Source organism: Maylandia zebra, linkage group LG23 (assembly GCF_041146795.1).
Source record: "Maylandia zebra isolate NMK-2024a linkage group LG23, Mzebra_GT3a, whole genome shotgun sequence".
NCBI lineage: Eukaryota > Metazoa > Chordata > Actinopteri > Cichliformes > Cichlidae > Maylandia > Maylandia zebra.
Window position 1 is genome coordinate 4,107,342 of NC_135188.1, and position 14,810 is coordinate 4,122,151.

General features: G+C 44.7%; 1 protein-coding gene across 6 annotated transcripts in view; it reads left to right on the forward strand.

The window, feature by feature from the left end:
• The window catches only part of tle2a (TLE family member 2, transcriptional corepressor a), a 35,096-nt gene extending 23,492 nt beyond the window's left edge, over positions 1-11,604 (forward strand). The window contains exons 5-20 of one of the 6 annotated variants that reach the window (XM_012920184.2): positions 1,415-1,477; positions 1,756-1,860; positions 2,341-2,557; positions 2,908-2,924; positions 3,589-3,684; positions 4,245-4,289; positions 5,290-5,451; positions 5,757-5,883; positions 6,807-7,003; positions 7,341-7,420; positions 7,929-8,178; positions 8,459-8,706; positions 9,461-9,608; positions 9,698-9,848; positions 10,136-10,212; positions 10,451-11,604. In XM_012920184.2, the coding sequence (XP_012775638.1) occupies positions 1,415-1,477; positions 1,756-1,860; positions 2,341-2,557; positions 2,908-2,924; positions 3,589-3,684; positions 4,245-4,289; positions 5,290-5,451; positions 5,757-5,883; positions 6,807-7,003; positions 7,341-7,420; positions 7,929-8,178; positions 8,459-8,706; positions 9,461-9,608; positions 9,698-9,848; positions 10,136-10,212; positions 10,451-10,558 (2,091 nt within the window). In that variant the 3' untranslated portion in view covers positions 10,559-11,604. The remainder of the gene's footprint in view (positions 1-1,414; positions 1,478-1,755; positions 1,861-2,340; positions 2,558-2,907; positions 2,925-3,588; positions 3,685-4,244; positions 4,290-5,289; positions 5,452-5,756; positions 5,884-6,806; positions 7,004-7,340; positions 7,421-7,928; positions 8,179-8,458; positions 8,707-9,460; positions 9,609-9,697; positions 9,849-10,135; positions 10,213-10,450) is intronic. The other 5 variants (XM_076880017.1, XM_012920186.2, XM_012920185.2 and 2 more) reach the window with 5 other exon arrangements.
• Positions 11,605-14,810: the final 3,206 nt, after the last annotated feature.

Here is a 14,810-nt window from a genome sequence, read left to right on the forward strand (position 1 = left end):
CACCACTTCCCAATCTCGATTTTCCTCCTCCGCCTTCCTTCTGTTCTTCTTTCTATTTCTCTTCTCCCTCCTACATCCTTCGTTCATTGGCTGTCATTTCCTCAACCCAATCTGCCCTTTTCCTCCTCCTCCTCCTCCTCCTCTCCTTCCTCTGCCTCCTCTTTTCATTTCCCCTCTCTCATTTTGTCCTCCCCTCTTTATCCTCTTTCTCTCGATTGCTCGTGTTCGCTCCTTCTCTCTCTCTCTCCCTCCTGAAGATGTCATTTAGTAGTTGGAGCTCTCTAACAAGAAATCATTGTGTCTCCCTTGGGGTGGGGGGTGATGGATTCAGAGGATGGAGGGGAGAAGGGCAGGAGTAGAGGGGGGCACTCTGGCTGGCTGACAAATGGAGAGTAGAGGGAGGGAGAGAGGTGGGCAAGCAAGAGGAATGAGAGAAAGAGCATGAGAGAGGAAGAGCAAGAAAAAGGAAGGGTGGAAGTTCAGTCCAGCATCAATAAATCACTTAAGAGAGAGAATGGGGTGGGGTGAGTGTGGCTATGCACACAAACACACTCACATGGATTCTCACACATGCGAGCACACATCCACACAGAACAGGGTCTAGCTGTCAACAAGATAAACAGCCTGTGGCCATAATGATGTTGTCATGATCTCTGCATGCATATCATTACTGGCCCTAACGGCCTTGTTGGGCCTGCCGCTAAACATGATTTTGCGTGCGTGCGTGCGTGCACACGCGTGTGTGCGTTAGACGTTACATGGCGGAGCTTGTAACACTGATTACTGTGCTAATATTAGGGAGGGAGGAATGAAACGAGGAATAGATGGATGGAAAGAGCGATAAATGGAGTGGGATGGAAGGAAAAAGGGAAAGAGAAATGGCGGTGAGTGGGGGTGGGGGTGGGGGGGCGTGGAGGAAGAGTTTGCTGTTGGCTGTGTAGTAGAGCAGATCGAGACAGACACACACCCACAGCAAGAATCACTGACCCCCAGCAGGAAACACACACACACACACACTCAAGCATGCAAAATGCAAACACACACACAGACAAACAGACATGCAAGGACACACCAGGAACACATGCACACACACAAGATGGTGAGTTGGGCGTGTATCCACAGAGACACACACGATGTGTGGGCTGGCTGTGGCCACAGCAGATGCTGTCCATGAATATTTTAGCCAAACTCTCTGGCAGAGTTTCCATTTGCATGGACCAGATGTAAGCAGCTGAAATATTTACCACACTGGCCCTGGGAGAAACAGGCCACAGCCACACTGTGTGCGTGCGCCTGTGTGTGTAACCTTCACGAGGGTGTGCGTGTTCTTTGTGTTCATGCTGAATCTTGGCTGTGCGAGTGTTTGTGTGTGTGTTTATTCATCAAAGTGACAGTACCTTTTTTTCTCTTTTAGACGGAGATTGCCAAGCGGTTGAACGTGATCTGTGCTCAGCTCATCCCCTTCCTGTCACAGGAGGTGGGACACACACACACACACACACGATGTGTCACATTCAGTCCTCTTTCTTTTCTCTCCTGCGTGAGATCGACGCACACAGGAGGTGTGCACATACATACACATTCATCACTGTCACACACAGAGCTGCAGATGGACAGAGCACATTCATTTTCTTCAGCCACTAAAATCAAACCACAAATGCTATAAATTATACTTGTTATGAGTTCACTGTTGGGGGAAAAACAGACTAAATGTCCATCTACCTGCCCTTACTGACACCTTGATTTGTTCCACAGCACCAACAACAGGTGGTCCAGGCCATGGAACGCGCCAAACAGGTGACCATGGGGGAGCTAAATGCTTCGATAGGGGTACGTGGGCTCCCCCCTCTGCCTCATAGCGTGTGTACCTTATACTCCAGCATTTTTATTTTTCTTTCTGTTCTTTTCCTTTTAGTAAGAATATTCATTGGCCAGCTCTAAAATATGTTGATTTTTTATTTTTGTTTTGTAAAAAAAGACTATTTTTGACTATTTATGGTGTCTGACAACCACCTAAAAAAGGCCCAAAAGTCATAAATTTAAATGATGTCCCAGGTAGTTTGTTTGGAATTCAGATGCAAATTAAATTCATGGAAAATTTGGCCTTGCTTTAAAATTACTTCCCATCCCTTTCAATTCGACTGCAAAGCTTCCCATATTAAAGAGCCACTCCCTCGACCTTAACATGCCTCCTCTCGTGCACATCGCAGCAATTAGTTCCCTTCTTTTCCTTCCTCTTCTCTTCCTCTCGATCAATTCCTGTGAAGTAAGCTTGCGCTTGTAAGTCACCCAGATATTTCTGTCTCCTCTTTTTCTGTTTCTTTGTATTTCTCGTTATAGCAGCAGCTTCAAGCTCAGCACCTTTCCCAGCACGCCCAGGGTTTGCCAGTGGGCCCACACCCATCAGGACTGCCCCACCCCAGCCTGGCCCTCAGCAGCGGGTCCGGCCTCCTGGCCTTGTCTGGCGCTTTGGGTGCCCAGCTCGCTGCCAAGGATGAGAGAGCTCACCTCGAGGCAGCCGCCGCCGCCGCCGCCGCCGCTGCCGAGCATCACCGAGGTACAGCGGCAGCGCACTTCTTGTTTCAATTTGTTCAAAGGAAAACACGTGAAAGTCCAGATGAGTTCGTGCCCGAGAGACGAGCTGGATTACACCTCGCTGGGTTAGCAGCAGAGCAAACATCAGAATGCGCTCTATGAGCTCCAATGATCGCCTTTTGCTTTGGAATTTTGGCAGGGCACCGGAGCGCTGCTGATCGCAACACCCCTCAGGGATATTTTCCCACTGAGTCATCAGCTGCAGCGTGATGTATAGTGATGGCATGTAGTCTGACGTTTGTGTATCTTTATGTGTGTGTCTGTCCGTCCTGCTGTCCTCTGACTGGATGTGCTTCTGCATGGAATGAACAGATCGTGAAGCAGGACCAGTGAGTACAATTTACTACGCAGTCGCTTATATATTATTTGTTGATGTTATAATGGATGTTTTTTTCTTTATTTACAATTTCTTTTACTGTTGCGCATTATTTGCCTGCAGACACATTTTCCAGTATGTCGGCATAAGTAAACATTTCCTTCTTGCATGTGAGCACAAAGGCGACATGTTTTTACAGCTCTTCTCGTTCTCATTTAACAACAGTAACGTAGCTTTTAGCGCAGAGTTACTGTCGGCTATAGAGGAACCACTATGATAACAATTTTTATGCCAGCGCTATAAAATATTTATCTGGCTGGGTTAAAAAAAATGGTATCAGTGCCAAATCATGCTTTGACCACTCGGCACTCTTTTCTGCTGCCTTCAAGAAAACTTGAAAGATTCTTTCTTCTCCTCACTGAGCCGGCCAATCGATGCAGCCTGATATTCTTTCACATTCATCTCTGCAGCTTATGAGCCTGACATGATTTATGCAGTCCCTCTCACCTCATTATCACCCTCTTCCTTCGCGCCCTCACGAATATTTCTCCACTGCTCTGTCCTTCTTACCTTCATCTCCTCCTCTTCTTTGCACCTCCCCGCACACACCTCCCCCTCGCTCCCTGCCTCTCTGTCTCAATTCCATCCTCTCTGCCCTCTCTCCCTCCTCTCCGCAGAGCTCTCTGTCCAATGGGGATAAGGGTCGCCCAGCAGACTACCTCAGCAACGGCAAGAAGAGGAAAGCTGATGAGAAGGAGTTCATGACAGACTATGTGAGGACGTTTTCATAGCGCTCTTAAATGTTTGAGCAACTGTAAGAAAGTTCCATCCAACTCTGCCTCGTCAGATAAGACTGGTGGTGTCTGCGTAGCGAGAGGCCAGCAGACTTTTTAAAGCTGCTCTTTCTTCCAAAGTAATTGAAATAGTTTCACTTTCTGCTGTGCTTACTTTGCTGCTGGAGTAATTGTGAGAGATCAGATATATCAGACCTTGAGAGGATTTGTTTTAGTGAGAGATAAATGCCTCCTCTTATCCCGAAGTTCAGAATTATCAACGTGTTCAAGACCTAAAATAAAAACACAAGCCTGTTCCTGAGAGGATTTCACATGTCCGAGTTAAGAATCTCTAATTAATTACATTTCTATCGTTTATTGTCCACGTTTACTGAACTTCACCTTCACCGGGTATTAATCAAAAATTTTCCAAATGCAATAAACTACACACAGAGAAACTTGTTTGCGTGTGACTTTGTGTGTTGTATATTTCTACATGTAATCTGCATACATCAGACCGCAGAGCGGGAGTGTCTCATCTCACCTTCTTTCTCTTTCAGGGCAGCGATGCGGATAAGAGTGATGATAATTTGGTAGTAGATGAGGTTAGTAGGCGGCCGCTGGCCTCTGTTTGCCTCACTTGACCGCTTTCATCTGCATACATCATGTAAACATACCCAGCAGGAACACGTGAATAGTAATTATACTAATCCCTCTCCACCCTCCTTCACCTCCACCTGTCCTCATTTAGCAGCAGAGAGCTATAAAATACATAGGTACACAAACGCCACTGTGGTTCAAGCTGTCCTCATTTTAAAAAGCCTCTTGATTAGAGGTGGGTTTTTTTCTTCAAGTTATGAAAAAGTGGAATAAAATAATTTATTTACAGCAAAGATTAACAAAAAAAAACAGTCAGCACATTTATTCTTTATCTTAAAATTATGCAAATAAAAGAATAAGCATCAAAGCAAGGCGGTGAGCTTATATCGGCTTTTAAAAATGTTGTGTTAGTTTAAAATGAATTAAACAAACAATAGCAGCAGAAGTAGATCTTCCAAGTTTATGTAAGCAATTAGTTTCCACTAAAAATAACACAGATAAAATCTGTGCATCTATCATGTTGGGTCATATATCTTACACATCTTACAAGACTTCTGCTGCCACAGATGTTTTATGAGTCGCTTCAAATATCTAGCAGTGAGGCTTAATTGGGTTACGAGGCCATTACAATGGCAGGCTCCGACCGTTCGGTGTAGGACCTCCATTGAAGCAATGACCAAAGATTTCACAGCGATTGTTCAACCCGCGGGTCGTCTTTTATCTTCAAAAGCCCAAAATAAATTCTTTGTTTCGCAAGGTGTGAATGCAAAAGACGCGTCTTTACCGATTTGACTTTACCTACTCAATGGGGCAAAGGATGAGGACGTCATTTACACTGGAAAGCATGTCAGCCAAACATTTTTCACCTTATGAACTGGCAGAAGAATTACAGCGAGAGAAATTGGTTTTGTTATTTTGTTTCCTGGCTTTTTTGGAAAACATAGAAATGTGTCTGTTTGAAGTCGGGAAAGATATGACTTCTAACTTCTGTGTTTTCAAACTCAGGATCCATCGTCGCCCCGCAGTGTGCAGTCCTACTCATCCCGGGAAAATGGTTTGGACAAAATGCCCCCGTCCCGTAAAGAGGGTCCCCCGCAGGCCAGTCCCACCTCCCTGGCCTCATCCAGCAGTGCCACCTCCCCGTCCCGTGGCAAAGAGCCCCCACAGGTAGACAGACACAATGTTTTATCTCAAATGGAGACAAGGTGAAGCAAGAAACCCCATTAATATATTAATTTACTGTAGGGTGCATTTTAGTCAGCTTTTCTCTTCATGGTTGATAGTTTGTCTCTACGTTATTTTGTTGGATGCTCCCATCCCACAATGGTCCCGTCCACTCTTGGTCTTTCTTAATGTCATCTTGTGTTTTATTTCCCATCCTTCTTCCTCACTGTCTCTTTCCTTCTGTCCTTTATTACTAAGTCCTCCCAGATTGAAAACATTCTTTTTCCTGTTCCACTCTCCCCCAAAAGAGAGAGAAATCCAGCACTCCAGGTATGAAGCCAGGGACCCCGATGTCTCAGGAGTCCAATACCCCAGGACCAAGCGGACCCCCACAGTTCAGACCTGTCCCCGGCAAGCCTGGCGTCGACCCCCTCGGTGAGAACGTCCTTAGCTTTCTTTAATTCCCCTAAAGGGCGCATAGCCTGTGCTTTATTGCTAAAACCCTTCACTGGACTTCAGGGAGACTGTAGATAAAGTGTGAGGCGGACAGCCGAGGGCACCGCGGACGAGCAGTTCTTGTTGTACTATTTCCTAATCCTCTTGGAGTGTGCGTACATGCTGCTCAGAGGATCCATTAAACATATGACTCTGTATCTGCAGAGCCGAGCGTTTAGCTCTGTTACATTGGCTTTGTTACACGAAATGTTTCTAGCAACATCGGGCTGCAGTAGTTGGTATGGGTGTCAGCCAGCTCCCCACCACCCACCACCATCTGGACTTAATAAGCAGCTGTGGGCAAAAATATTCTGTGTGCCTCACTTTTTAAATGGAAAGATTAGGGGAGGTGATGGACTGTGACTGTGAGCTGCTTCATAATGAGCCTCCATCTATTCCAGTGTATCATCTCTTTTCTCTTTTCTCACGTCACCTGTTAGCCTCTGCTCCGTTTTCTGTCCGCACACACATCTACACTATTATGTATGCATGCATGCGCCGTCGTAGGTGCACCTACACGTGCAGATGGAGGGATGTAGAGGATGCTAATTTGAGCGCACAGAGACGTACATTGCGTTCCCCTGCAGGATGGTAAGCTGGCCAGCAGGGGTCAGTAGTGGTCTAGTGCTGATATCATCCAGCCTTTTGTTGCAGCTTATTCACAGCCTGTCAGTCACAGCTGTCGCTTGCTTTAAAAGACTCTGCAGAGGGAGTCACCTTAATAACATGTGTATGTTATTCCAAGCTATGTGGAAAAAAATCAAAAATCAAAATTAAATATGAAGCTCAGGTCTCATTCAGTAATTTTGCCACCTGACTAATCCAAAACAAATCATCTTTTCTGCCCCTTCTTTTCCCTTCAGCTCTCGGTCTGAGAAACCCCCTGGCGGTGCAGGGAGCGTACCCACCGGGGGCTTTTGGCCTACCCCCTCCAGGGGTGAATGGGGACCTGCCCGGGGCTGCGGGCTATGGCGCTGGTCTCCACTTGGTCTCCCCCCAAATGAATGGAGCTGCAGCGGCGGCGGCAGCAGCTGCCGCAGGCTATGGACGGTCCCCTGTGGTGAGCTCGACGCTCTGCACATAATTTGTCTTTGCAGTGTCACTGTCATATGTCATACCTCAGCATATAAACCAGTCAGAGGGCAGAAAGAGGGATATTTATGGAAAAGAAGAGAGCAGCTGCTTTGTCATTTTTAAAATCTACAGGCTCTGCTCTTCAGAAATCATATATGTCATCTCGTTTTATTTTGATCTTTCAGATTTACGCTGCCTCTGTTTGACCAATTTTAACAAATTAACTGTGATCTCTTCTGTCCTCTACCATGAACCATCTATTTTACTTCATAGTCTTCAGTGTTATTTTCTTCCCTATGTTGACTTATCTCTGACTCTTCCAGGTGGGCTATGAGTCTCCACACCCACACATGAGGGTCCCTGGGCTGCCTGCCAGCTTGCAGTCTGCTGCCTCCGGGAAACCGTGAGTTTCCTCTTCCTTGGTTGCTATCATGCAGATCTTCTCCTGTTCACTATTAACGGCACTAGGAAGCTCAGTTTGTCCTCAGAGTTCAGTTACAGAGCTTTAAGAAAACAAAAGATGAACAATTAGAGATTTTGAAGCCTTTTGAGATTTTAAACCTTCGTTAGGCCAAAATGTACCAAGGCATTTTATTTTAAATTAGAAAGGTGGCGTTCATGCATTAAGAGCTTGTAAGTGAGTTCATCCTTAAAGCATTTGAGAAATGTCTTTAAAAGTGTTAGCAGTGTGCCTCGTTTCAATTTCTTGTAATATTTCTTACTTTAGCAGATGAATAGCCAGAGTGTTCTGTGATGTTTTAATTTAAACACAGAGATATGACCAAAGTACAAGAGCTTCATGTGTGCTTTTTTAAACTGCATACATAGAACGGTGCCCGTCACAGTAACTTGTCCTGACGTATGGTTACTGCAGCACTGAATCTGTTATCCATCTCTTTCTCTTCCCTCAGCGCCTACTCCTTCCATGTGAGCGCTGACGGCCAGATGCAGCCCGTGCCCTTTCCCCCCGACGCCCTGCTCGGACCGGGCATTCCTCGTCACGCCCGTCAGATCCACACCCTGAGCCACGGGGAGGTGGTGTGCGCCGTCACCATCAGCACCTCGACGCGTCACGTGTACACCGGAGGGAAGGGCTGCGTCAAGGTGTGGGACATCAGCCAACCAGGAAGCAAGAGCCCCATGGCCCAGCTGGACTGTCTGGTGAGAAATAAAGGAGGACAGATAGATGGATGCTGTGCAGATCGGTTTTAAAGCTTGCTGCCCATCTCGTGTCTAGTAATGTTATTTTACTGCTGAAATTGATGTGCTTGCTTTTCACACTTTGAATGATGAATCACCTTTTCAAGATCAATCCTGCAGCATCTTTATACTTTTCTGTAACCACATGCTTTAATTTATATCACATTGTTGAACTACCCAGAATATATCTGTCGGTATGATTTTATAGTGATGCATTTATCATTTTATGATGCTCAATCAGAACAGGGATAACTACATCCGATCCTGCAAGCTGCTCTCTGACGGTCGAACCTTGATTGTCGGAGGAGAGGCCAGCACGCTATCAATCTGGGATCTGGCCACTCCTACTCCTCGCATCAAGGCGGAGCTGACGTCGTCCGCTCCCGCTTGCTACGCCTTGGCCATCTCGCCCGACAACAAGGTCTGCTTTTCCTGCTGCAGCGACGGCAACATCGTCGTCTGGGACCTTCACAACCAGACGCTGGTTAGGTAAGAGGAGGAGGAAGTGGCTGATTCATCGTCTTCACCGGTTTCCTGCAGTCAGATGAGGAGAGCAGATGGGAGTGGGAAATAGCCAGATTATTTTCAGGTTGGGAGACGAGAGACTGATGGAAAAGGTATCGAGTGGGATGTTGAGAAGAGAGGGAGAGTAGTATAAGGAATTGGTGTAATTTTACAATCTGCGCTGTCAGTCATGAAATAGACATAGCGCCAGGAAAAACTGCACTTGGGGCACCAAAGCAACGACTTTTTTGTAAGTTTGGAGCTCAGGCTGTGCATTTATCTTCTAGCCAGAGTGACGACTTACAGTCTTCCTTCCTATCTGTCTTTAAATGGGTTTTACTGGTGGTTTTCCACATTCACGTGTGCAGCATTCTGCTTTTGACAGTTTTTATTTAAATACAATCTTCAGATTTACCTGTGTAGACACTTGTCTGCACTTATGGAAGTTTCAGATGTTTAAAAGTAACACAAACACTATAAATTTGTGCTTTTGATGCTAAATGCAACTTAATTTTGCTAAGTAAACATTAATAAAATCTCTGTAGCCTTGAATTCTCTCGTCTATTTGTGGTATGAAATGCTGAGTAATGCAGAAAAAAATTGCTCACTTCAACAAATTGTAAAGATTAAATATTAAATGTACTTAAATGAAATGCAGTCAGGGCTGTGTACCTTAAGGAACGTCTCTCTGGTTGTAGTTTAGTCTAGCTGTGTTGACTACCTTGTGTCTATCCTGCAGGCAGTTCCAGGGCCACACGGACGGAGCGAGCTGCATCGATATCTCCAACGACGGCACCAAGCTGTGGACGGGAGGGCTGGACAACACAGTCCGCTGCTGGGACCTCCGAGAGGGACGCCAGCTGCAGCAGCATGACTTCACATCACAGGTGCACACACAAGTCTAATACACATAAACCTCATTACCAATAACACTTTACATCTGTCATCATCGCATTTCCTCCCTCTTTGTCTCCAGATCTTCTCTCTGGGCTACTGTCCGACAGGCGAGTGGCTGGCTGTGGGAATGGAGAGCAGTAACGTGGAAGTTCTGCATGTCTCAAAACCTGACAAGTACCAGCTGCACCTTCACGAAAGCTGCGTTCTCTCCCTCAAGTTCGCCTACTGTGGTACGCACACACACACACACACACACACACACACACACACACACACACACACACAGACGACACGTACACACCGATTAGATTGATGGATTGGTTACATCACACTACCTGAGGGTATCTAATCAGAGGGAAGCAGAACAAATCTTTTGCTTCTCTCATTAGAACACAGAAGCTGTCCTTTCCCTTTCGCCTCTTCTCTCTGCTTTTGCTTCGCAGCCTCTCAGACTTCTCCATATCTCTCCTCCCCTGAGGCTTTATCTGCTGATGGCCGTGTGTGTTTTTTCCTGTAGGTAAATGGTTCGTGAGCACAGGCAAAGATAACCTCCTGAATGCATGGAGGACACCTTATGGATCCAGCATATTTCAGGTAAAACCCCAGAGTTTAATGCAAGACACGCAGCCTGATCTGATGAGAAATTTTGATCTCTGGTCTGGAAACAATTGAGCTGTCAAAGCTTTAAAAATAATACAAGCTTTTTCATTTCCCTGCTCATCTTCTTCAAATATCAGAGGGTAATTTGGGGACACAAAAGTACCTTTAAATAACAGCTGTGAATTTCTGCATTTTGATTCACTGATGATGTCGTCTCTGTCTTTTTGCTTAGTCTAAGGAGTCTTCGTCGGTTCTCAGCTGCGACATTTCACCCGACGACCAGTTCATCGTCACTGGCTCCGGGGACAAGAAAGCCACAGTCTACGAAGTTATGTACTGAACTCCGATTGGCTCCAAAAAAGCAAACTAATAATCAGGGGGCGGGGCCAAGGCTCCCTCCTGCAGCATTGACTGTACAGAGCGTTGGTGGCATGGAAAGCAAGAGACACTCAACTTGTACTTTTGTCGTTTTGGTTATGTTTGTGAAAGAAAAGAAAGCGAAGCAAAAAGAGGCAAAGTCACATCTCTGGAAAAAAGAAAAAAACTGATTTTAATGCTCTAAGAATGCTGGTTAGTCTATAGCTGCGCAACTGTGGGATTCCTCCAAAGAACTTTTTTGTTTTTGTTTCCTTTTTTTGTCCCTTTTTTTAAAAAAAACAAAATGAAACCTCTGTAGTGAACAAGAAATTAGGAAAAAAGTATTTTTTTAGCCTTTGAATTTTACGCAAGCAGTCGGATGGCATTGAGTGGAGGAACAAAAGACAAAGGTGTGGGACTGAGAACACGTGGGGGAGGGTTCAGAAAACCCTTGATGGAAAAATCCGGTCCATATTCTGTGCTGTGTACAAAGTCCAAGTCTGAGTCAGCTTGGCCTCGTTCGGCCCGGTCCGGTCCAGCTCTGTCCACAGCACCAAGCCACTCCTCGGGGCGGCAGATGCATGGCAGATGGCGAGACGATGTGGCGTGAGGTTCCAGCTATTTTCTTTTGCTCCTGGTTAAGTTTAAGCAGCAACACGATTGTATCATCTCTAGTGCATACATGACAAGAACAAGGCTCGGTCCTCTAAGGTGTCCTGAGACTCACATTGTCTTTGTTGTTTTACTGGTTTTTTCCTCCTGTTTCTTTCAAAAGAACAAAGACAAACGTGTTCTGAAGATGTTTGATAGAAACCAAAATCAGACGGAAGACTAAACTCAAACAAGTACTCTCCAGTATCGGGACATCATTGACACTCACTCTGCATTAAGTGTGTTTTTTAAATTTTTTTTATTTTAAATGTATTTGTTAGGGCACATAAAGACAGACAGGTAGTTTCACAGCTGCATCATGAACTTGAACCTTGCTATATATGGACATGTAAATAAAGTTCTCTAAAGGCAACCAAAGACGTAATCTGTGACTGTGAATTTTCTTGGAGTGTGTGTGTGTGTGTATTTGTTGGCTTTTTGGGGGGGGGGTTTAACTGCAAACCCAAGTCAGGCTCTCGGCAAGTCTGGCTCGGACATTTAAAATGAACCATTTGTTGAATATTTGTTTAAACCCTAACAGCCAGAAAAGCGCGCTCTCAGCGTGGTGCCAGAAAGCATCTTAGAAATATAAAAAATGAGGGATCTGAATGAGGGTGCACACACTGTTCTAAGGGAATACGGTGTTTCTCCAGTCTGCATCTTCAGACATGTGAGAAAGCGTCTTGGGATTCAAACCCACAGCATGAGCGAGCTCTGATTCACAGCTCCTTTGTGACTGGCGCTCTCAGTAAATAATGCCGTCTTACAGTTGTGTGGGTTTTTTTTCTTTCTTTTTTGTGCAGAGTGAGCTTGTAGTGTGATGAGACAAAGGTGATCTGCAGCACAATAAACTGTGGGATGGGTTATTATTGCAATAATGCCCAAGAGGGAGTTCTTCAGTGATTATGGGTGTCGTGGTGACTGTTCTGCCAAGACAAAGCTTTAACTGCGTGAGAAGAGAACCTGAGGAAAGAAAAACAAAACAAGTGAAGCATTTATCTCCTGTCTGGAGTGTAGGGTTGTTGGCATACTTGTGGATAATGATGCATTTAGCTTCATTTAATTTCAATTTGAGCAGGATTGAAATGCAGGTTTTAACACTTCAGTGCCTGCGATCGCAGCACTGATTTGCCACAAAGTTATGGCTTTTGTACGGTGCGGCAGCAAGCTAGAGCAGAACGGAAAGTGTTCAGGGAAAATGGATTTCTCACCTGCTCTGGGCATTAGTTGTATCACTGAGCTGACACTGCCAGACTGAATAGAGATAAATGAGAATGCGGACTGCCAATTAAACACAGCTTTGGAAGGCATTTGTTTGGTTTTGTACTTCAAATTTAGGCCCAAAGTACTGGGATCTTTTTAAACGTTGACACATATGGAAATGTGTGCAAATGAGCCTGGGTATCTGCTTTATTTGATGCGTGCAACTTATTTAGAATCCTGAAGAACCTCCAACACATCAAATAGGGTCAGCGGGTGCCTGGTTTTTTAATAATTTTTTCCTGTGTATTGTCCGTGTTATGCAAAACATTGTGGCATCAATTTGTCTTTGTACTGTCACGGGTCAAACGTCATGTTTAGTGTGCAAAACGTTTTTCAGAAGAAAATGAATGAAGGGATGAAGAGAGAGGTTTGTCGTCAAATCAGGTAAAACTGAGGCGGAGGGAATGAATTTTCTCTCGTTAATCAGATTTTTCTTTCAGCATCCAAACATCAAGACTAAATGTCTGCTTCCATAGTGATTTTACATTTGAATCATTTTACATTAAAGGGAGGGATTGTTGTAGAAGAGAGTGGACATATTCTTCCACAGTGTGTCCTTTGTCCCGTCTCCCTCCCCTCACCAACAACTGGTCACAGCGATTGCCCATCCTTGAGGTTCCTTCCTGTTATAAGAGTGTTTTTCCTTCCCACTGTCACCAAGTACTTGCTCACAGAGGCCATCTGATTGTTGGGGTATTCTCTGTATTATTTGTTGGGTCTTTACCTTACAACATAAAGAGATTTTAGGTGACTGCTGGTGTCATTTGGTGCTAGCATTCATGAACCTAAAGATAAAGCTGAATTTGAAGCCCCTGCTGGTTTTATAGTGTTTTCTTATAGAGTTGATTGATGCCTTTCATTTGGGTCTGATGCAGAGTTTTAGGGAACAAAACATAAATTTGCATGTTTCCTGCATCTATGGCAGCCGCTCCATTTAGGCGGAGGAGATTCCTCAAAGTTTAAAATATATATAAAATCTCCATTATAGAATTCTGTATGCATGGGGCAGAGAGGAGGACAGCACTATTTTGTCTATGACCACCTCTATGAATTCAATGCAATTTAATGATGTTCTGAGTCAACAACCAGAAGAACAACCAGAAAGCATTACTGGCAAGATTTGGTCCAATCATCCTTCACTTTTTACTTGTAATGTATAATGTGTGTGAAGACCAGAGTGATGTAAAAACTTCTGCTTAGACCTGTTTGAAAGTAGAACATTTTGTATTTTCTGATTTCATTTCATGTCGATTTTTCTTTTTGTAATGGACCAATAGCTAGACACCACACTTAGCCAATGCTAACAACAAGCCAGCAGCAAGCTTGTTGTAGCAGTTCCGAGAGACTATTAAACTAACAGAGAGAATACATTTGGACTGGAGGTGCATGGATGGAGAGCCGTGCTCTGCTGGCACATCCTCGGGCATCGCTGCCTCTGCTGTCTGGTATGGACCTGGCTCTGTGCACCTGGCACTGTATCCCATAGTGGGCAAGAAACTGCTGCACAGGCTGCAACATGGAGGGTGATGTGTGTGTGTGTGTGTGTGTGTGTGTGTGTGTGTGTGTGTGTGTGTGTGTGTGTGTGTTATATCTTACAGCCACCCTTCAGTTCTGTCCTTAAATACACACGACTCATCACACCTAAGAAGATAATCTCATAATAATTTCAAGTCACAGTGGGTGGAGGCATTTTCATTTTAAAAAGTGTGTTTAACTGCTGTTGTTATCGCGTCCCCATTTCTCACTAAGGACATGGCTGTAAAAAAAAAAAAAAACGGTGTAAAAAGCAACGGCTACCTTGTTAAAAAAAAACAACTTAATTAACCAATCAGGTGAGGCTGTAATTATACAACTGCCAAAGTAAGCCTGAGCCCTTGAATACTAATAGTACTTGAACAGTATTACTATTCAGGAGCCATTCATCCTTTTGACTTTTGCACGTTGAATTACAGCATGTTATCCACAAGCGGAGCAACTGTGTGAAGGGCCTTGGGGCAGATATTTGGGGGGGGGCTTACAGCCATATTATACTGTAGCAACTGTAGCACTTTCTCTCTCACACACACACACACACACACACACACATGGTGACAATGTTTCAACCTTTACAAGCACATAAACCACTCGCCCTTCAGAATTTTGACTTTTGAGCTTTGTGTTCAGCAAAGTCATTAACAGCACTGCTCAAATGCTCAGTAATGGTGGTCGTCCTGCTCATGTCTTTCTCTTTTGAGCACCATGCTTTCTTTCTTTTGTTTCTTTTTCCTCCCCCTTTTTTGCTTATTCAATGCAATTTTATTTATAAGTTCCTAATCACAAAA